This window comes from Epargyreus clarus, unplaced genomic scaffold, assembly GCF_041222505.1.
Source record: "Epargyreus clarus isolate Ecla_fem2 unplaced genomic scaffold, WU_Ecla_fem_2.2 ptg000017l, whole genome shotgun sequence".
NCBI lineage: Eukaryota > Metazoa > Arthropoda > Insecta > Lepidoptera > Hesperiidae > Epargyreus > Epargyreus clarus.
In genome coordinates, this window is record NW_027332225.1 from 10,518,785 (window position 1) to 10,539,811 (window position 21,027).

A 21,027-nucleotide genomic window follows, 5' to 3' on the forward strand; every position below is an offset into this window, starting at 1 on the left:
CTCTATGAACTTTTTTTTCTATTGTCTATTTATTTGTGACGTTTAATTCAATGTCACATAAATTTAAATAGAAAAATGTTTTAGGGTAAGCGCGGGAAACGTTCAACTTGGCGGGCGCCTTTTTTGAGATTTTTATCCATTTAATTTATTTTTTAGTAGTTTAAAGATCAGTTAAATAGTGTATTGTAAATATATTTTTATTAGTTTATCTTATTATATATAGTTTTGTAAATATCTCACTTGGGTAAGTCTTTTAAAATATTTTATGGCGGAGGATGGTACCTTCGATCCTGGGGGACCTGAAATCCCCCAGATCGGAGCTAATATTGTAATACAGAACGAATCCAGTATGGACACTGATAGGTCTGAAAGGAAACGTGTTGAAGCTGCGCGCAAATTTTGTAAAAACTGCAATAAAAAGAAAAGGACCGATAAATCAAAACACCATAATAATTCAAATCGTAGCTGCATGTGCTTAAGTGAGGAATCTAGTGGAAATGAAAAGAAAATACATAGAGCCCATAAAAAAGTTGATATTAGCTCTCCTCCATTGAAATCATCACCCGCAGATGTATGTAACACCTCAAATTTGGAAGTATCTAATACCCAGGATACAGTTAGTACAGAACCAACTAGGCGCATTCGTTATTATATTGAAACAGATAATGCTCCTTTCCTTGTACATGTCCAAAAAGTAACACAATCTTTGTCTGACGGCGCCACACTCCACCCTATTACATTTGGTAATTTCCTCAAAAAAAAATAATAATGTGATTAAAAATATTGTTAATGGCAGTCTTAAAAGAATAGGTCGCAATAGAATAAGTATGGCATTTACCAACTATGAAGATGCTAATAAATTTGACCCTTTTAGAACAAAACAAGTTAAAGCTTTTATTCCATCATTTAATGTTACGAGAGTCGGCATAGTAAAAGGTGTTCCCTCAGAATGGTCTGAAGAAGAAATTAAGTCGAATATATCGGTACCAATTGGTTATGGTGAAGTTATAAATATGCGTAGGCTGAATTATAAGGTAATTGTTGAAGGATCACCTGAATGGAAACCCTCTCAATCTGTAGTACTGACCTTCGATGGACAGATATTACCTAAGAGAATTTTCATGTGCTATAGTTGAATAGATATATAGTTCGTGTGGAACTATATATCTATCCAACTATACAATGTTATAATTGTTGTAAATATGGTCATACTAAGGTGCATTGTAGATCTAAACCACGTTGCTGTAAATGCGGTCAGGAACATACAGGAGACACTTGTAGTGTCATTGAAATTAATGCATACTGCTGTTCATGTTCAGGATCTCACTTTGCTATAAATGTTGCCCAGAATTTGAAAGACAAAAAGGATTAAGCTGACAATGGCCCAAAGTTGCATGTCATATCTTGAAGCTTCTAAAATACATCCCCCTATCCTGCATATCAGGTATATCAGGATTGGCAGAGCGTCCATACGCCAAAGCCATAAAAAGGAAAAAAAATATGTTTTAGTGGAATAAAAAACGTTAAATGTCGTTTCTCTATTTTACAGGTTTGTTTATTTATTTATTCATTTATATCATTTTAATTTTATTACATAGAATATAGATTATAGATTATTATTATTAGAATATAGATTTAGTACATAGAATATAGATTAATATAATAAAATCTCTATTTTACAGAACAACAACATTCGTTTTTTTCCACAAGAAAGATCATTATTATAAAACGACATTTAACGTTTTTTATAATAAAATCTCTATTTTACAGAACAACAACATTCGTTTTTTTCCACAAGAAAGATCATTATTATAAAACGACATTTAACGTTTTTTATAATAAAATCTCTATTTTACAGAACAACAACATTCGTTTTTTTCACAAGAAAGATCATTATTATATTTATACATCAATTTGGATTATATTCATATCTACAAGATAATCGGGTTCTCTAGAAATCAATTATGTATCGGATAGCACGGTCCATTAACAAATATCGTATGATTCCAACAAAGATTATAGAAACTTTCCGACTTTGTTGAAACTGGGTTGACACCCGTGAATAGTAATAGCCTAGTAGTTAACAATTTGCCGTCATAATTGGGAGCTCTGAGTATTGTGAACTACTTGGATTGAATCGCACCTCTTATAAGTTATTAATTATAACTTGCCTTAACAGTGTAGCAAATCATCATTAGAAAAGCTGCAGTTCTAAAAAAAGTTATCACGGGTTGTTATCCCACTGTACTTGACCAGCGAGTTGGTATATAGTCCACCGCGTTGGCTAGGTGCGGATACTAGTACGTACATTTATCACCAAAAAACGATTATTGATGATAAATGTACGTACGTACGTTTCAAAAATTAAAGGTGCCTTAGATTCGGATCTCGAACCCCCGATTGATTTTCAACACCTTTTTTTTTTTTCTTTCGCGAGGGGGAAACCTTCAAAAGGAACCCGACGACGTGGGAGCGACGCCGAGTTATGTGGGATTTTTACCGCACTAAAACCCCCCCGGTGGCCGTCCTCAACGCTTGTTGGAGAACTCCGGGATCTCCGACGGAACACAACCGGAGCCCTCCAAGCGCGATGCCCCGATCGAGCTCTACCCTGGGGGAGCAGTTTTCGCTCCTCCCACACCATGTAGTGTTTACGACGGTATGCGACCACACATACCGCCGTCCTTCCCGGGGTCGCTAGCTGGACGGTTCGAGCTCCCACTCTTGCCGCCCGCAACCCCGGAAGCCCCCTTTTAGTCGCCTTCTACGACAGGCAGGGGATACCGTAGCCCTATTCTAGTCCCGGAACTACAGGGACAGGATTTTCAACACCTAGAGCTATCACTGCTCAAGGTACCCTATATCACAGTATAAGGATCTATATATTTGTACCGTGCCTATATGTTTGGTTTGGTTGCTACTCTTTTTATGGCTCACTGAGTCTAGGTCTCTGTCTCAATGTCTATCAATGGTCTCTCATTACTACTGGAGGAGGCGTGGAGGCCTTCTCAAATGGGATTTGGTATAAAGATATAATTTTCCATGAGACCTTCAACATTGTTAAGTTAGTGGTGTCAGGCAATAACCGGGATTGACGGCTTTACGTGCCGTCAAAATTAAGAATTACTAACCATCGTTCATCTCGACATCGCACAATGTTGCATCATAATCTATACAAGCAGTTTTGTGTATCTTGCCCTTTGACTTATTAGACCCAAATTGAAGACAGCAGCGTAAATATTGCCTTGTGATAGAATTAATAATAGATCTATAGAGATCCGCAAAGTACTCTGTCTGTATGCTCTCCCTTTGTATGAGCGCTCTACATGGGACATACTGAATTACTGGAAATGGACACTGTATAAAAGTAAGGATGCGGTCACTATTTGCTATGGCTTACGCTGATATTATAATGAGGACTTCAGTATAACAGTTAAACACGTAAAATCATTAATTATAATCAAACATTGTTATATAGAAAATCAGTTGTATAATTTTATAAGTTTCGAAAGATTTCGTAAAATGATTAAATGGAAGTTTAAAAAATGAAAGCGTGACATATATACCTATGTTATGATGTAATACGAATATATAATATCTTTATAGGGTGGATACCCTAAAGACTTTATGATAAGTTTTGTTTTGACTATTACAGCTCTACCTATTGTACTGACATAATTTCATATATCAATTTTAAAAAGCCTTGGAAATTCTAGTTCTGTTTAATGCCACTGGTGCGTTTTGGTTTAAATTACGGTAAAGGAGAAACACAAAAATATCAAAGAAAAAGATATTTTTTTTACTAGTGTTTACTACTTAGTCGGAATTAATAAAAAAAACTGACGTCTCTATTGTGGGGGCCCCTCTTTTGTGGAGGCCCCGGGGCTACCGCCCCGGTTGCCCTCCCTTTAGCATGGGTAGTAGTTATGTAGACAGTTTACTCGGTCTTTTTCTATTAAAAAAAAAATAATAGGGAAATATATCATACTTAACATGAATTTAAAAAATATAATAATGTATCTAAGTATAATCACAAAATAAAATAATTTGGTAACATGATAATATTCACATGCATGAACAATATTAACGTGGCTCCTGTAAATATTGTAAGAGCAATTTTATGTAAGTAGAAATTTTAATAAAGTGAGGTATTTAAATATTATATTTTATGCATGATCTTATATAATTCGTTTTATTAATAGGTTCATTTTTATACATATGTAGATGTATTGCTAATATGTAAGTATAGTGTTTATACAAATTTTGTTTTACATCCAGTACATACAGTGGGGCAATTTTACATCTAGCTTTATGGTAGTCACGCATTTTTATATAATGTAAATTTAGCAAGCAAACATGCAGTCTACCTGATGGTAGGTGGGTAATACCCAGTGGCGTAGCAAAGAGGGGGCGGCGGGGGCGGTCCGCACCGGGTGTCACCTTTTTTGTGGGTGACACCCACCCGGTCTCAACTTTAAAAACAATGTATAAACAAAAAAAGTCGCTAGCACAATAAGTTCTTTTTCGGGGATTCCCGCAAAAGAGCCTGACGCTGTCGTGGAGGATTCCCTGTACCATACTCGCGATCTTGGACGTCTCAATTGCAACGTTTCTCATTTGTTTCGTGAAGTTTGTTGTGTTTGGTTGGCGTGAATTGTTAAACGTGTATTATTCTATAGTGATAAATAATAAAAAAGACAAAAATATGTTTTAGAAACTTAAATCCTGTTTTGTGAAGATTAATAAGATTGATTGGTTCAAATCTAATATTTCACAGGTTTGATAATTTTATAATTAAATTAAGATTCATATCGAATATTTTACAGATAAGATAACTTTATAATAAGATTAATTTCCTAGTATTTCTATGGACGAAACCTATAGGGTTATGCAGAAATGCCTAAGGTCATATCAGTCATTTTTGCGTGAGAACGTATGGACTGGCACCATAAAGTAATTTACTAATCTTTTATTCAAATAATTTTACAAATTAGTCTATTTTATTAATTTCTAATTTTTTAAATTAAATTTTTAGTAAATTCGTTTCATATTGCGCAACTAGTTTATGAGAAAATACTCTCACATTATAGACCATAACAACTGGCTTTTTATTTTAGTGTAAGAAAAAAACATCAAGTGAAAAATGCCCCGAGGAGTGCATACATCCAAAAGAAAAAGTGGATTTCAGCAAAGTAAAGCCAAACAGGCTAGATTGGATGTGGCTCTGAGTATGTCTGGATCGATTTTTAGGCATGTTACAAAAACTGATGACAGCCCAGGTTCATCAAGAGAAACTGATTTTCACCTTGATGCAATTGCAAGAGATAATTTAGATAATATCAGCTCATCTTCAGGAAGCAACATTGACCGTACAGAATTAATTAACACAAACGAAGAAGATACTGAAAATAATAGTAGTAGTACTAATGAACCAATGAACCATTTTCTCAATTGAATGATTTGTCAGAATGGAGTATTCCTGTTCCTTACAATGTTCGCATTGAAATAATTAAAAAAAGCAAGTGAATATTTCCAAAACAAAGAAGGACCATTTGCCACTGTTTCTAGACACGGAACCAAAATAAAAGGTGACGCTCGTCATGTCTCAAAAGATTGGTTTTATAAAATTGTGCCTAATGGTGAAAAAATCCTACGGTCATGGATGGTTTATTCCTTCACCTCTAATAACCTGTACTGTTTCTGCTGTCGTTTATTTGCTATGGCAAATAATACCAATGTGGGACATTTACGACTGGATTTCAAAAGTGGTGCTGATCACGAATGTTCAAATGAACATCTAGAAAATCTTGATAAATGGAAAACTTTAGAAATGAGTCTAAAATTGAATAAAATAATAGATGATGCAGCTTTGCAATTGATGGACACAGAAAAACAGAAGTGGAAGCATCTTCTGACTAGATTACTGGATATAACTTTATTTCTGGCTAAACAAAACTTGGCGTTTCGTGGACATGATGAAGGACAAGACTCTAAAAATAAAGGCATTTTTTTGGAATTAGTAAAACTATTGTCAAAGTCTGATGTAGTGTTGAAAGAACACATCATGAAATTGGAGGAAGCAATTTTTATTGGTTGTGTTAATCACTCGATTAATTTGTGTGGTCAGCATTCGTTTGCCCAAAATGTATCATGCGTCACATTTTTTGGAACGGTAGAGACGATTTTTTCTTTTTTTTTCCGCCTCCAGTAGCCGTTGGGAAGTGCTTATGAAACACAGCAAATTATCAGTTAAAAGACTCTCAACAACGCGTTGAAGTGCTCATTACCATGCAGTAAAAGCACTAGCAGAGAATTTTGAAGGACTTGTAGACGCAATTGAGGAGTTATGTGATGGACTACAAAATGTAGACACCAGAGGTGTTGCACAAAACCTAATGTGTTGACAAAGCCTGTTGTGTGCAATTACATTTTTTTATGTTATCTTTTCTTCTGGTATGATGTTCTTCGGGAAATAAATGCTGCACATATTGCATTGCAAAGTAAAGGCTTGACTGTTGACGAAACTGCTACAAAAATAGAGGCACTTCGTTTTTATATCGAAGAAAAAGGGGATCACATTGTGGAAGAGGCAATAGATATTGCAACAAAAAAAATCAGAAGACTACGATATTCCAACAGAAAAACGACTTCGGCGTAAAAAACGGATGGTTGGTGAGATGACCAGCGAAGCAGGACTCACATTGAAAGAGGAACTTCAAAAAGATATGTTAGAATGTCTTGATCGATTCAGAGTTGAACTCCAAACAAGATCGAAGTCTCTTCAAGATGTAGCTTCATTGTTCGTGATCGTACAAACTAATGCTTTGCTTTTGGCGAATACTGAAGAACTGAAATTACTTACATCTAAATTTACAGATTTTTATGATGAGGTCTCAGAAACCGAAATACTTTTGGAGATACCAAGACTGCGAAGACACTTAAAAGCCGCTAATGTTACGGTTACTGATTGGGTGTCTCTAGATTTTTTTAAGTTTATTGTAGAATGGGATTTTACAGAGTCTCTTCCAAATCTGCAAATTGCACTGAAATTGTTCTTGACGGTTTGCGTGTCCGTAGATTCGTGTGAGAGAAGTTTCAGTAAATTAAAATTAATAAAAAAACTATTTGCGGACAACAATGACCCAATCGCGGCTTAGCAATCTTGGTATATTAACCATCGAACACGAGGCCATACAAAATATAAATTTCGATGAGGTTATTGCTGAGTTTGCAGCTGTCAAAGCTAGAAAGAAGAAATTTTAATTATATAACAATTCCTTTTCTGTTTTAGTTATTATTGTTTTGTTACTACTTCAATATTATAAATAATAAATGATACATGACCTTTATCATATAAAATTTATTGCTTTTTACTTTCGATGGGGTGACACCACCAACTTCCGCACCGGGTGCCACCCAACGTAGTTACGCCACTGCTAATACCACACATGGACTTCTATATGCAACCCTAAATGCGATTAGATTCCTACCTGAAGTCGGCCACAGATGCGCCGCTACCCCTGAGGACTGGAATGCCTTGGAAAAGTATCTCTGCCTTATCACACCTTGCAAACCAGACCACAGCAGTGCTGGCGCCGGCGGAACCACCACCATACATATGATTGCAGTATAAGGCAATCATATGTATGGTGGTGGTTCCGCCGGAGTCGAGTACTTATTATTCGTGATTATAAATAGTCACATATCTATTGAATGGTCATTAATTAATATAGGTATCTATATTCTATATTAGATTAGGGTAACATAAGCATACAAATTATGCATTGTAATGCGCTTTATTTATCTACTGCTACGCTCCAAGCGTCTCCTAGTTGTGAAGAGGGACCCAAGCCCAGCAGTGGGATATAAAATAATAGCAGTCCTGTGAGTGAAGAAGTATCTTGTCAATTTATTACATTACAGTTTCTGTGCAACTATCATGCATATTTATTAAGGAATGATTGTTGTATACAAGGACTAAATCACGTCAATGAATTTCGTAGACTATTTACACATATTGACTAACATAACAAAAGTAAATGTTTACAATGTATTGTCTCGTCAAATGTATTTATTTGGCGGTAAATCGCAATGCGATCGAATGTGTGAAACGGAACGTGATTGCGCACACGTCAGGCGGAATCAGGCGCGAAACGCGAGGCGGGAGGAGTAGCACGTCACTCGCTCACGTCACCGCCGCGCCGCCCACCCTCCGCCTCTCATCTCCCTCAGTGGCCTCAGTGATTCAGTGATAAACACGGCTCGCCGACGCCTTCTTGTCAGAAATGCAGCGCGTTTAACTCGTCGCCGGAAACTTAGAGCTGCCTTCATGCATCTTTGCCTCCGACACATACAGCACAAGTGAGACTCGGCGTTCTTGTGTGTTTTTGTCCAGTCTCAGCGAAGTCAGCAATAACATGACCTCGATGGCCTGTTACAGATGTCAGCCGTCACCGCACGAGGAGCGGCGGTTTTATCACATCTTGGAAAATGACTGAAGGTCCCCTGAATCGACATGACAAGCCGGTGAGTGCTGATCGCAATAATATCGCACGGATGAGCCGTGGCTGTTGGCGCGTTTCGTGCGTGTGTTGACCGTGACTAAAATCGCGGGGAATGTTAATTATTGCCATTCGGAAAACTAACCGACTGCTCTACGTGAACATTTGGCGCGGCCGTAATTAGTGAACCTGTATTCATACTACGAGTACAATACGTATTGCCAGTTTCCTTATCGCTCTTATCAATTGGTGTTGCTATTTAAATTATCCTCGAGTTAAATATCCAATGAAAGGTATTAAAGAAGCGTGACTAAATGTTTACAAATAAAAAATATATTGAGAGATCACTGTTGTTTGTTGCTATTTAAAAAACCTGTAGCTATGCAGTCGAAGTTAGCGCGATGGCCTACCAAACATAACTGGTTTTAAGCATAAATACTCGATTCATACATGCGCTTTTAAACACATACTCCAGCAAATATCTGGTTTGTACTACACGTATCACTAATTCATTTCCGTATTCTGATTATAGTAATTACATACGTGTATTTTATTCTTTAACCTACTTAGTATACTTATCTGTATATGTCTTGTATGTAATGATAGTTAATAGTTATTTATCAATAAGTACACAAATCTTATCTTAATGATATTTTGAGATGCCCTTAGTCTACATTCTAAGACGACAAATATCATTATCGAATATCTGGTCATTATGTTCATGTAACTATAAGTTAAATAAATAGACAGTTATTAATAATTTCAATTGTTACTGTTATACCTACTTATTATAGATGATCAGTTAAATGTTGTAGCGGCAATAAGAATGGATATCAAGGAATTGGTAAGCTCAGTACATTAGAAATTAGAATATTTTCGTATATTTACTGACGTACATGGATCATTGTTTCATCTGCAACTATTGCAAGGTTTTTAAATTACTCCTTACTTACACACGAAGATGTATTAGAAAACAATTATCACTAGATGTAGGTACCTACCTGAATGGTGAAGAAAAAGTCGCGAGGAATTCTAGCCAAATGTCCTGATTTACCCATAGATTAGTAAAGATATTTCGCCGCCTTGAAATTGAATGAAGCCACAAATGGCTTATTTTAGTAAGTTCTTTTTTTGAATCCTTGACAAATAAAATCATTTTTAGAGAAAATTTACGAATAAATAACTAATTTACGTAATAATTACGTAATTTACGTAAATAGAATATAATAAATAAATAATTATTTCAAATATTTTGGTGACATTGTAGCACGGAGACGTGGCAAAACTTTTTTACGCGACTATTTCAATTCTCAAAACTGGGTACATTTTCTTGTTAGGCGTGAGTAATCTTTACTAATCTATGGATTTACCTAATCATTATATATACGGCAGTTTTTCACCAACTCGTATGTTTTTGTGTGGGTCGGCTACGCCCCCTTTGAAGGTTGCGCCCTTGGCAATCGCACGTTAGGTTCGCCCTACACACAACATGACCGATTACTATTCGCACGTAGTATGTAAACGATGTTATAACTGGATTCAGTTATTGAAAAAAAATACTTTACTGTGTAACATTTAATAGTTGAGATTTGCATCGTTCAAGAGTTGGGATCGTGACAGTATTTGAGAAATATTAAAATGTCTCGTTTACAAGCACTGGCATCACATCTGATTAAACATGATAATCAGATGTGATACGTAAGACATGATGTTTATATTTTGCAAATATAATTATTAGCGAATACTGCTGCTGTTTAGAAATTTCTAGATTACATATGAATATGTTTTCTTTTGTACGGAAAATTTTCAAAGAATTTGTTTTTAGTTTTTACGGAAAACATATCTTTTAGTACTACTTATTTTTTGAAACATTGAAATAGCATGTGTGGTCGCATAGGTATGTGTGGTCGCATGCCGTCGTAACGTCGTAACACCAGGTGTGCGGGAGATGTTCGCCTCATATGTAAATCAGCTTTAATGCCCAATTTTCCACCAAAATGCAAATCACTATTTCACGTTAGAAATAGTTGTGGCAGTGGTTTCTCCCCGATCAAATCATAGGGACTGGATTTACCTTTTGGTTGTGCCGTTTGTACTTTCCCGGTCGAAATATGTGTATCGCTGGACTTGATATAAGTACCTATATCATAGATTAGTAAAGATTATTCACTCCTAACAAGAAAATGTACCCAGTTTTGAGAATTGAAATAGTTGCGTAAAAAAGTTTTGCCATGTCTCCGTGCTAAAATGTCCCTAAAATATTTGAAATAATTATTTATTCATTATGTAAATTGTACATTATAATTGAAAATTACGCAGTATTAGTTATTTATTCGTAAATTTTCTCGAAAAATGTTTTTATTTGTCAAGAATTCAAAAAAAGAACTTACGATAATAAGCCATTTGTGGCTTCATTCAAATTCAAGGCGGCGAAGTATCTTTACTAATCTATGACCTATATGAGTTTTATCGTTGCTTTGCGTATCGCCACTTCGTAAAATAGATGTCAAAAGGTTTTTTATTGAAGTATTTTACACTAACGCAATTATAATATATAACGTAAATATACGTTCTTCACATAGTGAGTACAAAACTACATAATAATATGCATTAAATTATGTCGTAATAAACGTCGTCCGTGTTGGTAATTAATATATTACTCATAGTTGCTATTTCACTTTGTGTCGAACGAATTAATTAGATTTGTACTATAATAGTTAGTTAACATATATTACATTACAAAGTTTATAAATGAATAGTCACTTAAATTACGTTTTCACGCTAAGTCTTTGAAGGTGGTAGAACCCTTTGTGGTTCGTGGCCACACCTATTTATGCCTTATAACAGCAGTTTTAAGCGATGTGTTCTGGTTTGAAGGGTGTGGTGAGGGAGACATACTTTTCTGAGGCGTTCCAGCTTAGTCCTCAGGCGTGGCGGCGCATCTGTGGCCGACCTCAGGTAGGAATATCTAATCCTATCTGGGGTTGATTACAGAAGTCCATGGGCGGCAGTCGCCACTAACCATCAGGTGGATTGCATGCTTGTCTGCTACTCACATATTATAAAAAAGTCGATTTCATCAATTAGAAAAAAAGGAATAATTTACATAACCTTCTTATTTAATAAACAAAAACGTATTAGTCGTATGTCGTATCTTTTGAGGAAAATATTCATGTTAATTTAAAAACTGCTTATCTGCAAACGAATTTTAAGAAAAAATGAACATAAGTAAATATGTTAAGAAATACAAAAGGTTGTCTTATCGTTAGAAGCAGTTATAACTGTATATTATGTCTATTTAAATTTAATTAAAATTAATTTATTTAAATACATAGGTAGGTATAATATACCTACAATATCTATTAATTTATATGTTAAGTAATATTTTAATTACATTGGTATTCAGAATAATTGTATAATGACCTCTACCTTACTTGCCAGTTACCACCATAAGTGGTAGAGAATAAAATATTTCTAAGACACAGGTCGGCAACCTTTTGGTAGTTGCAAAGGTGGCTGCACTTGTCCGGTCCATCGGCGATGTTAATTTGTGACATCATTTTATTTCATACCTAAAATGAATGACAAAGAAATAAGGAAATACATGTCGTATTACCGTCAGGTTTATAAACCACAATGAAATTAAAAAAAAATAGTTTGACAATTGTATTGACAGTAAATATAGTAATAATTCAATTTAATAAAAAAAATATTGATTGGCATCACAGTCTACCTTTTAAAGGTAGGACATTTATTTATTCTGTCTCCTATGTGAATATCAGGTATTTTTAGACTTCATCTATCTGCTGGTGCAGTATGGGAAGCATACTTTACCAGCGAACTGTATACACAGTGAGTTCGTGGAGTACCTATTCAGTGTTTTATAACAACAAGGTTAAGTACTACGTTCTAGTTTGAATTTAAAGAATGAGGGAGATACTTATAAAATAAATAAAAAAAAATATTTCTCAGCGTAGCAAGTAACAACGAATCGGCGAGCGATCTCAGGTAGAATTATAATCCTATTCAGGATTGCTTACCGATGTCCATGGGCGCCAGTGACCTCTTAGTATCAGGCGGATTTGATCCGAACTGGGCTAGTTTGGTATTCTTATATGATAAAAAAGACAATCGAAACATTTACTTCTGCCAAGTTTCTAGCGCCTCCTTACCCTCTTTTTACCGTTTCAACATAAGTAGTTGAGTGCCTCAAAGTAGTTCGTTTTAATTGGTTAATGTTTGTGTTCATGGCCAAGGCTGCATTACAAACTAGAACTGACCTCTGACGTAACAATAAACCGCTTTATTTCGTTACTGACGCTCTCTTCCTTGTAGCAACTCTATATCAAACATTTATCTACGTTTAATTTTAGGTATGTGCGTTAGAAATTAATTATCACTTGCTTAAACGGTGAAGGAAAACATCGTGAGGAAATCTGTATACCGGAGGATTCTTAAAAAAAGTTTTCAAATGTATGTGAATAATATCAATTCGCACTTGACCAGCGCGGTGGTCTATGGCCTAATCCTTCTCATTGTGAGAGGAGACCCGTGTCCAGATGTGGGACAGTAATGGGTTGATGATGATGATGAACCTTAGGCTTAGACTTAGTAGCTAGTTAGAAATCCTAAATGTAGAAAATGACTAAACTAAATGTATAAAACGTAAAGTTTATTTCGTTGAGAAAATCAGTATTGATCGACACGCCTTTCTAAATTGGTCGAATAGTGAGTTGTGTGATATATTAGCATAGAGTTTTTGTCTGAACACAAAAAATATGGACTGTTTGTTATACATTCGACGACGTTTGAATAAGTAATGTTTGCGAATAAATTTAGGAGGTTGCTACCGGCTTATGACGGATTCTTAGAAAACATATACGTAAATCCAGGTTATTTATAATTTTGTTTGCAGTAGTTTTAAAGTTATAATTACTACCATGCCAATCCATGACTAGTAACCATACTACTATCGTAATAACGAAAATACTTTGATATCAAAAATAATTTTGAGTCTTAATAAGCCCTTTGCATAGGAACAGACGGAACATATACGACAAAATATCATAAGTATCACATGCAAGTGTAGAAATACTCGAGGAAGATAAAAATTTACCTAATGTAGACGACTCTGAACTGAAACTTTTTAACACCTAGAGAACATTCTAAATTCATGCACTTAAGTTACCTTTGACCATTAAGGAAGTAGCTAGATTTTAGAAATTTGAGTTAATCCGGCCCCTTTGCCTTAAATGTAAAATCATATATTTACGTCAATTTATGATCTCTTCGATATTACAGACCTTTTTGACGCCGTCCTACGTATGGATGGTACAATTTTTTTGATGAAACCTATCTTCGAACAAAATTACTGACTCAAATGGAAATCCTGGATCTGCCATTCGAGACCAACGCTAATATCCTTAATATGAACGATTTGCAGAATAATCTAATGTGGTAATAGAACTCAGATTCAGTTCAGACTTGCAGGGCACGCTATGATTAATTGATTGATTGTATGATGCCTTGCGCTCCAATATGGTAGATTGTCGTCTTGTTAGCTATGTACTTGTATGAATTACCAATAGGCAAGGAACGGCGAAGGTCAAACTCTCGAATTGACAGTGGCACATAATGTAGTTACTAAAATTTTGTGTTGGTACCTAATCAAAAAGTAATTTAATATCATCTAACATCCGCTTTTGTGATATTTTTATGTGCCTACGTAAAAAAATGCCAGCGAGATAACTTTATTTTGTTCAGTCGTAGGTATATTATTAAATTGTGACGTATTAACGGAGAAGTTGGGAAACCGATTAAACAAATAGATTCGTACGTAAATAAATTGCGACAAATTCATGAGGAAAACTCGAACCTTATTGTTTAAATAGGTACCTATCAATATAATGGCAGTTTTGCAATAATTGTAGTTTTTATCAATTGAACTTATATTAATCGCTATTGTACACTCATCCAATTATAAAAATGTTTTAAATAACTCTGAGGCGTGTAGGCCCTCATGATGTTTTTTATCATGAGCAAGTGATAATTAATTTTTAATCCGCATTAAATTTTAATTAACAACATAGTTTTAATTTTAATTAACAACATAGTCAATATTTAAATTGATTTTTTTGCGCCCTATGTCACTTAGTACTCTCTACTTTCCCCTAAAACTTATACCTACCTTACGGCTAGTATTTAGTTACTAACTAGATATACGTACACCTGAAACTGGTCATACACGGACAGCGATAAGTATCCAGTAATTTCTTATATCATATATTTTAGAATTATCGAACGAGCACGCTTTCCACCTGATGGTGAGTGATCACTGCCATCTATAAACATCTGTAGATGAGCGCAGCTTACATTGGTCACGGATACGTTGCTAACTTTAAGTAGTAAGTTATTAAATCTCGTAATAAGTCTCCCTGACCGCACCCTTAAATCTCAGTAGGTATACAGTAGCACTTATTACAAGGCAGATACAGGAGTAGCGATGGTGCCTCCGGAGTCGAGTCACGGAGGGTACTATTTATTTATAATTATGTTACAGATGTGCGTTCGCGTTTGGCTAGAGGTGGGTCACGCGTGCGAGCCGCGGCGCTCGGCGTCGGGCCGCTCGCTGGCGCTGGACTGGCGCGTGTGGGTCCGCGGCTCGCGCGGCACCGACATCAGCCCCTTCGTGCACAAGGTCGTCTTCCATCTCCACCCGGCCAGCGCCTTCGTCTACCCGAAGCGAGGTCTGTCACGCTATCTTATACGTTCCCGTTAGTTGCAGGGCAACTGAGTATCAGTTCAACACATGTACATTCCTGAACGCAGGTCTCTCCCGACTGGGTGAGGTCTCGAGAATGCACGCTGTATCACGTTGGACGGGACAGCCAAGCGGGTTGTCTTGATGCCCACGGTTCAGCTGTAAAACCGGGATCATGATAAATTGTCGATCAAACTAATGAAACGACTCGGTGCTCGACTTGGCTTCGCAAAGGTAAGGCTTAAAGGACATTTAATAACATTTGTTTAAATGCAAGTCAGTTTGTCTTGACGTAGAGGATATCTTTGTAGTCGGTAGGCACTTTATGCAGAGTTCGATTGTGTCAGTAATTGTTTCGATATAATGCACCTGCAGTGATTGCTACATTTTAACGTTGGTTGATACCTCGCAAAATTATTTTTGATCACTCCCTTCAAATCAGAACACAGCAGCGCTTAACACTGCTGTTATAAGGCAGAAATAAGTAAGTTGATCGTGCCACAAACCATAAAAGATTGTAACACAGTCGAAATATGGCTATTTGCTATACTTTACATAAAATGATGTAGCCATCTCTACAAATATTTACTTGGCCCCACACGGTAATAAGCTAAATTATCATAAAATTATCGTTATCACTTACTTTGCAAACAGATAAATAGTTGCCAGAGCACGTAGGAAAAATATCAGTAACCTACATTTAGCATTATAAATTTTAATTTGCGTAAGTATTCCTTATTTCCATTTAAATCACGTTACTATTTACGTTGTTACAGTTCTTCAAGAGCCGCCGTACGAGATACAGGAGTCCGGCTGCGCGTCGATAGATATACCCATTCACGTGTACCTGAAATGCAGCAACAAACCAAAGAAAATCTGTCTTCGGTACAGTCTGCACATCGAGAACAACAACAAGACTAGTTCGGAGTCGAGATCTGTTTATTACGATTTCGAAAATCCTACGGAGCCCTTGTATACGGCCCTCATGAAGGGCGGAGGAGAGGTCATCAGTCGCACACACAACTGGAAGAAACGCCACAACAAGCTGTACGTCCTCTTCGAAGGCGACTACAAGTCCAAAGACTACATGAAGACGAGAAAGTTTAAGTATATTGAACCCGTCAGATGTAAACACTCAACGATGAGGACTACAAAGTACATAATTGAAGACATTTGCCCCAAGTGCGGTGATTCTATTAACACTGATTTTAAGAAGCAGTTGCGTTCGGTGGCCATGACTGAAGAGGAAATTGAGCGCGTTTCTCATTTGTACTTGTCATTTAGCAGCTACGAGAAATCTGTAAATGCTTTGACTCTACCGCCATTTACGGATCCCATATATGCGGTACCCGAGTTACCGACATATCTCTCGCGTCCCTACTAGTGCTTAGCCAGAAAAGTGTAAGTGCATTTGTTACTGTTTTCCTTGATATTAATTGTGCCATCCGACTATAACTTTTCCTGTTACATAAATTTTATTGCTTTTTAAATTATTTTATTTAATTATATTTATGTTATAGTTAATTCGAGTATGTAAAGCGTGTTTTCGTACCGATTGTTCCGTGTCGTAGATTTTATTTATCGTAGAAATTTTAAAAAGCGTGTGTACTTATGTACGTACGTAGGAAGTTATACTTCTTTGGCGTAGCTAAGAAAATATTTATACATATTCAAAGTAAACTAAAATTAAATTTCATAATTCATCAGCGCGCGTCCCGTGCAAGAACTATGTGTTACGTAGGGATGCGCAACTTCGATCTATGCTAAAAATATAATCATATCGGATTGTATTTTCCTAAACGCTCCAAAAAAGTATAACTTCAAATATATTTTAACCATTGCGTGTTGCTTATGTTATATATTTATATATTTTTTTAATTTAAGTATTTACCAGGGAATAATGCAATATAGGTAACTCGTGCCAAGTAAATATCTAGTTCGACTATTTCATATAAATACCAACATAGTCAGTGAACGCCTTTACTTTGAGTATTTCGAGACTAGCACTAGCTGCTTACTAATTATGAAAAAAAACAGACTGTCAAAAAAAAATTCTGATATTTTTTCTCATAGAAAGCTGACGCTATGTATATTTATTATTTTTTAACAATTCAAAACGTGTGCGTATTAAGTATAATCATGTATATAAACGTATTATGCTCAAATTTTATGATATTAGTTTCAAATACAGAGTCACTGGTCCGACCACGCATAAGTTGACTTTGGTCGTGTGCGACTATGTAACGACGGTTGGTGGAGCCAATAGATCAAAGCAACCGATCAACTACCCCGTGTCCTCATAAGCGATGAGAACTATATCTAAAGACGTTGTACGATATTATGAGTTCATTCTCTGGTGCTGTTTTTAACTCGATATTAAAGGCACTCCCTCACCAGATTTTTTCTCTGTAATGTAACAAACCAAGATGCAATTTTGTTATCTATATCTATACTTCTATACTAGTATTATAAAGAGGAAAACTTTGTTTGTTTGGTTGTTATGAATAGGCTCAAAAACTACTGGACCGATTTTAAAAATTATTTCACCATTCGAAAGCTACATTATCTACGAGTAACATAGGCTATATTTTATGAATATATTTGATAAATAGATTTTGAGGCAGTACAAAGTTTGCCGGGTCAGCTAGTATTATTATAATTTGAACTGTTACATTACAAGAAAAAGCTTCTGGTGAAGAAGCGTCTTAAGATATCATTAGATAAGTTATAACGATTAAGAAGGTACGTGTGCTGTGAGATAGATCTCAAATGTAACATAATTTTATATATGCGCGGAATCACCAGTTGGAAGCGTTGTTGTTACCTGTTACTTCCTTCAGATTCTTATACTTATTTACAAGATTTTATATTCTAGAGAAGTGTTTATTTAATATAAAAATAGTTCGTTAATAAATATTTATATCTATTATAAAGTATATTTTACTTATATACGTAAATAAGTTAGGTATAGTATGTGCTTGCGCATGATGGAGGTTTTCATTTAAAATTATAATTAATATTTATCGTCAGGCATCGCAACTAAATCAGGAGTTAGATATAATTCGGGTAAAACTGCTAGTCCGCTCTGAATATAGCAATGAATCGCGTCGCCATAACAAATTGTATGAAGTCTACACATGCTCGCAACAACTTCAGTGGACTAGGAATTTGACGCGAACTATACATGCATACAAGCCAACAAGAGCTTGACTTAGACGGGGTATTTTTATAACGGTATCCTATAGAAATGTATTAGTGCCTTCCGCATATTTTTATATAATGTAAGATTTATGTTAATGCATTTTTAAGCTAAGGATTTTATGATATACAAATACTATATTTTAGAACATATTTATCAAATTACCAATCACTGTTATTTACCATTGTGTTACATATCGATAAGTCTGCATAACAATATCTGTTGTATCTTGATAGTAGATCTAGTAAATATCCTAGATTATTTCATGTTTATAATATATTGTAGATAGGCAAATTTCTGCGGGATATAATGTGATTTTTAAAATTAGTCACTAGCATGTGTAACTGTGTTGAATTTTATATTTTCTAGTTATTTTCTAGATTTCTAGAAATACAAGTAAATTATGTAAATATAAAATTTAAAAAATATATTTTTATGATTTCGTTGTATTTCTAAATATATTCAAAATGTAGACAATTTAGTTAAACATAAAGTTTGGTCTAAAAGGTGCTACTAATGTTATAAGTAATTAAATGCTCAAATGTATTTTAATATACTTATGAATAATATATTCTTACCCATGTCCTTGAATCGCTGAATTTTAAAAATATATTTTTGTTTTTTGTTCATTTACTATTTTGCGATTCGATGTATTGTCATGTCGTGCCTACAAATTTTTGTATAGTGCCACCAACTTATCTGTTCAGTTGACAGGGTCGCTAGTGCAGCGTCCAATGTTACCATATAATTATATTTGCCTACTGAAGAGGGAGCTCAACAACTTTGAGACCTATGATTTTTACTAGATAAAATATGTAAAAAATATTTAAAAAGATAAATAACCTTCGTAAACATCCTAAAAAAAAGAATTAGGTTAATAATGTCAAATTTTAATTCTTAAATGATATTCTAGGACAGGAAAAATAAAAAGTCCAGAATTATTAACTATAATTATTTATATTTCATAAAAATAAAATTTATATTTTATAAAAATAATTATGGTCATGATCTCTAACTTCGAGGGGCTCCACACCAGACATCCCTGAGAAATAATGACGATGCGCCTGAGGTGCCTGTGCCAAGTGATTTACATAATTCGTCATCAGAGTCACTTGAATCGCTTTCGCTATCACTATGCAACTTAATAATGAATGGTTCTTCTAAATATCCATCATTGTTCCTGTATTTTTCTTCAATTCTTTTTACGTGGTGACAATGGTTTTTCCACTCTTCTTTTGTTATTTTATCGAATGCATTCTGAATTAACTGGGGCATTTCAGCACTAGATTTACCAACATTTCGCTCAGCGACATTTCTCTTCGTTGAACTCCAAACCATCTCGATTGGGTTCAAATCACAGTGGTATGGCGGTAACCTGAGAACAGAATGGCCATGACTTTTTAATAGATTATCTATTTCATATTCAGGAGCTGGTTTATTACGCTTTATTAATTCTTGCAGTTGAGGTTTCGTCATTTGCTCAGAAAATTCTATATTTCTCTCCCTCAGCCACAATTGCATGACAGCCTTAGTGTGGTTTGAATTGGGACATTTATTAACACAAATGCTGTGATAGGGGGCATTGTCCATCACTATAAGAGTATGCTTATGCAGGTTCGGCAGCAATTTCTTAATAGTCCATCTTTTAAAATTATCATTATTCATTTCATCATGGTAGTCACCGCTCTTAGTGTTTGATTTAAACACAAGAAGAGCATTCTCTACAAAACCTTCTTCGCCTCCTGCATGAACTATAATCCACCTATTCCCTTTTGATACTGGCTCCAAATCACCTTCAACATCTGGGCCTTGCCAACATTTGTCAGTTGAGTGAGATGAGTGTATATAGGTCTCATCTAAATAAACGACGGGTTTTTTTTCTCTCCAGACTCATTCTCACGAATTTTTTGTAAGTATGCAGCCCTCCACGCAGTTATGTCATTACGCTCACATAGCACTTTTCTATTTGTTTTAGTTTTTTTTAAAACGAAATCCTATTTTATGCAGCAGTTTTCTAAGTGTTTCACGTTTTGCAGAGAAATCAATTTCTTCTCTAAGTATGTTTAATAATTTTGGTATAGTCGGAATTTCTTTCCTAAATGAATAAAATTCATGAATTTTTCTCCGTATGACGCCAATGTCAAAATCATCAATGTCCAATTTTCCTGTTTTTCTTTCTCTATTCTTACCGGGAGTAGATAGTTTGACATTACTTTCTTCAGCTTTTTTCTTTTCATTCATGAGCTTGTAAACAAATCGTTCGCTTACTCCTGTAGCAAAAATATAAATACATGAAGTATAAAAAAACATTTACTACCAAAAATACTCAGTGACACTTTAACTAAGTAAAATAAAATAACTGAAATATTTACGCGGGACTTTCTATTAATTAATTATCAACACTTCATAGCAACACTAACCTGTCGCAGCTGCGACGCGTTCTGTCACTTTCTCAAACGGTATTTTCGGAGCTAGCAGGCGTTTTTCTTCCCTCATGAAATCTAAAACCTTTAAAATAATGACCCGTGCATCACTTTTGAGAGGCTTAGGCATTTTTAATCACTTAT

At 35.2% G+C, this 21,027-nt stretch overlaps 1 protein-coding gene across 1 annotated transcript; it reads left to right on the forward strand.

Annotated features, from left to right (window-relative positions):
• The first annotated feature begins 8,168 nt into the window (after positions 1-8,168).
• LOC140748925 (protein AF-9) lies at positions 8,169-17,530 on the forward strand. Its single transcript, XM_073081887.1, has 4 exons — positions 8,169-8,361; positions 8,441-8,526; positions 15,061-15,247; positions 16,038-17,530. Exons 2-4 carry the CDS (start codon positions 8,491-8,493, stop codon positions 16,643-16,645), a joined length of 831 nt encoding a protein of 276 aa, XP_072937988.1. The 5' UTR covers positions 8,169-8,361; positions 8,441-8,490; the 3' UTR covers positions 16,646-17,530.
• The last annotated feature ends 3,497 nt before the right edge of the window (positions 17,531-21,027 follow it).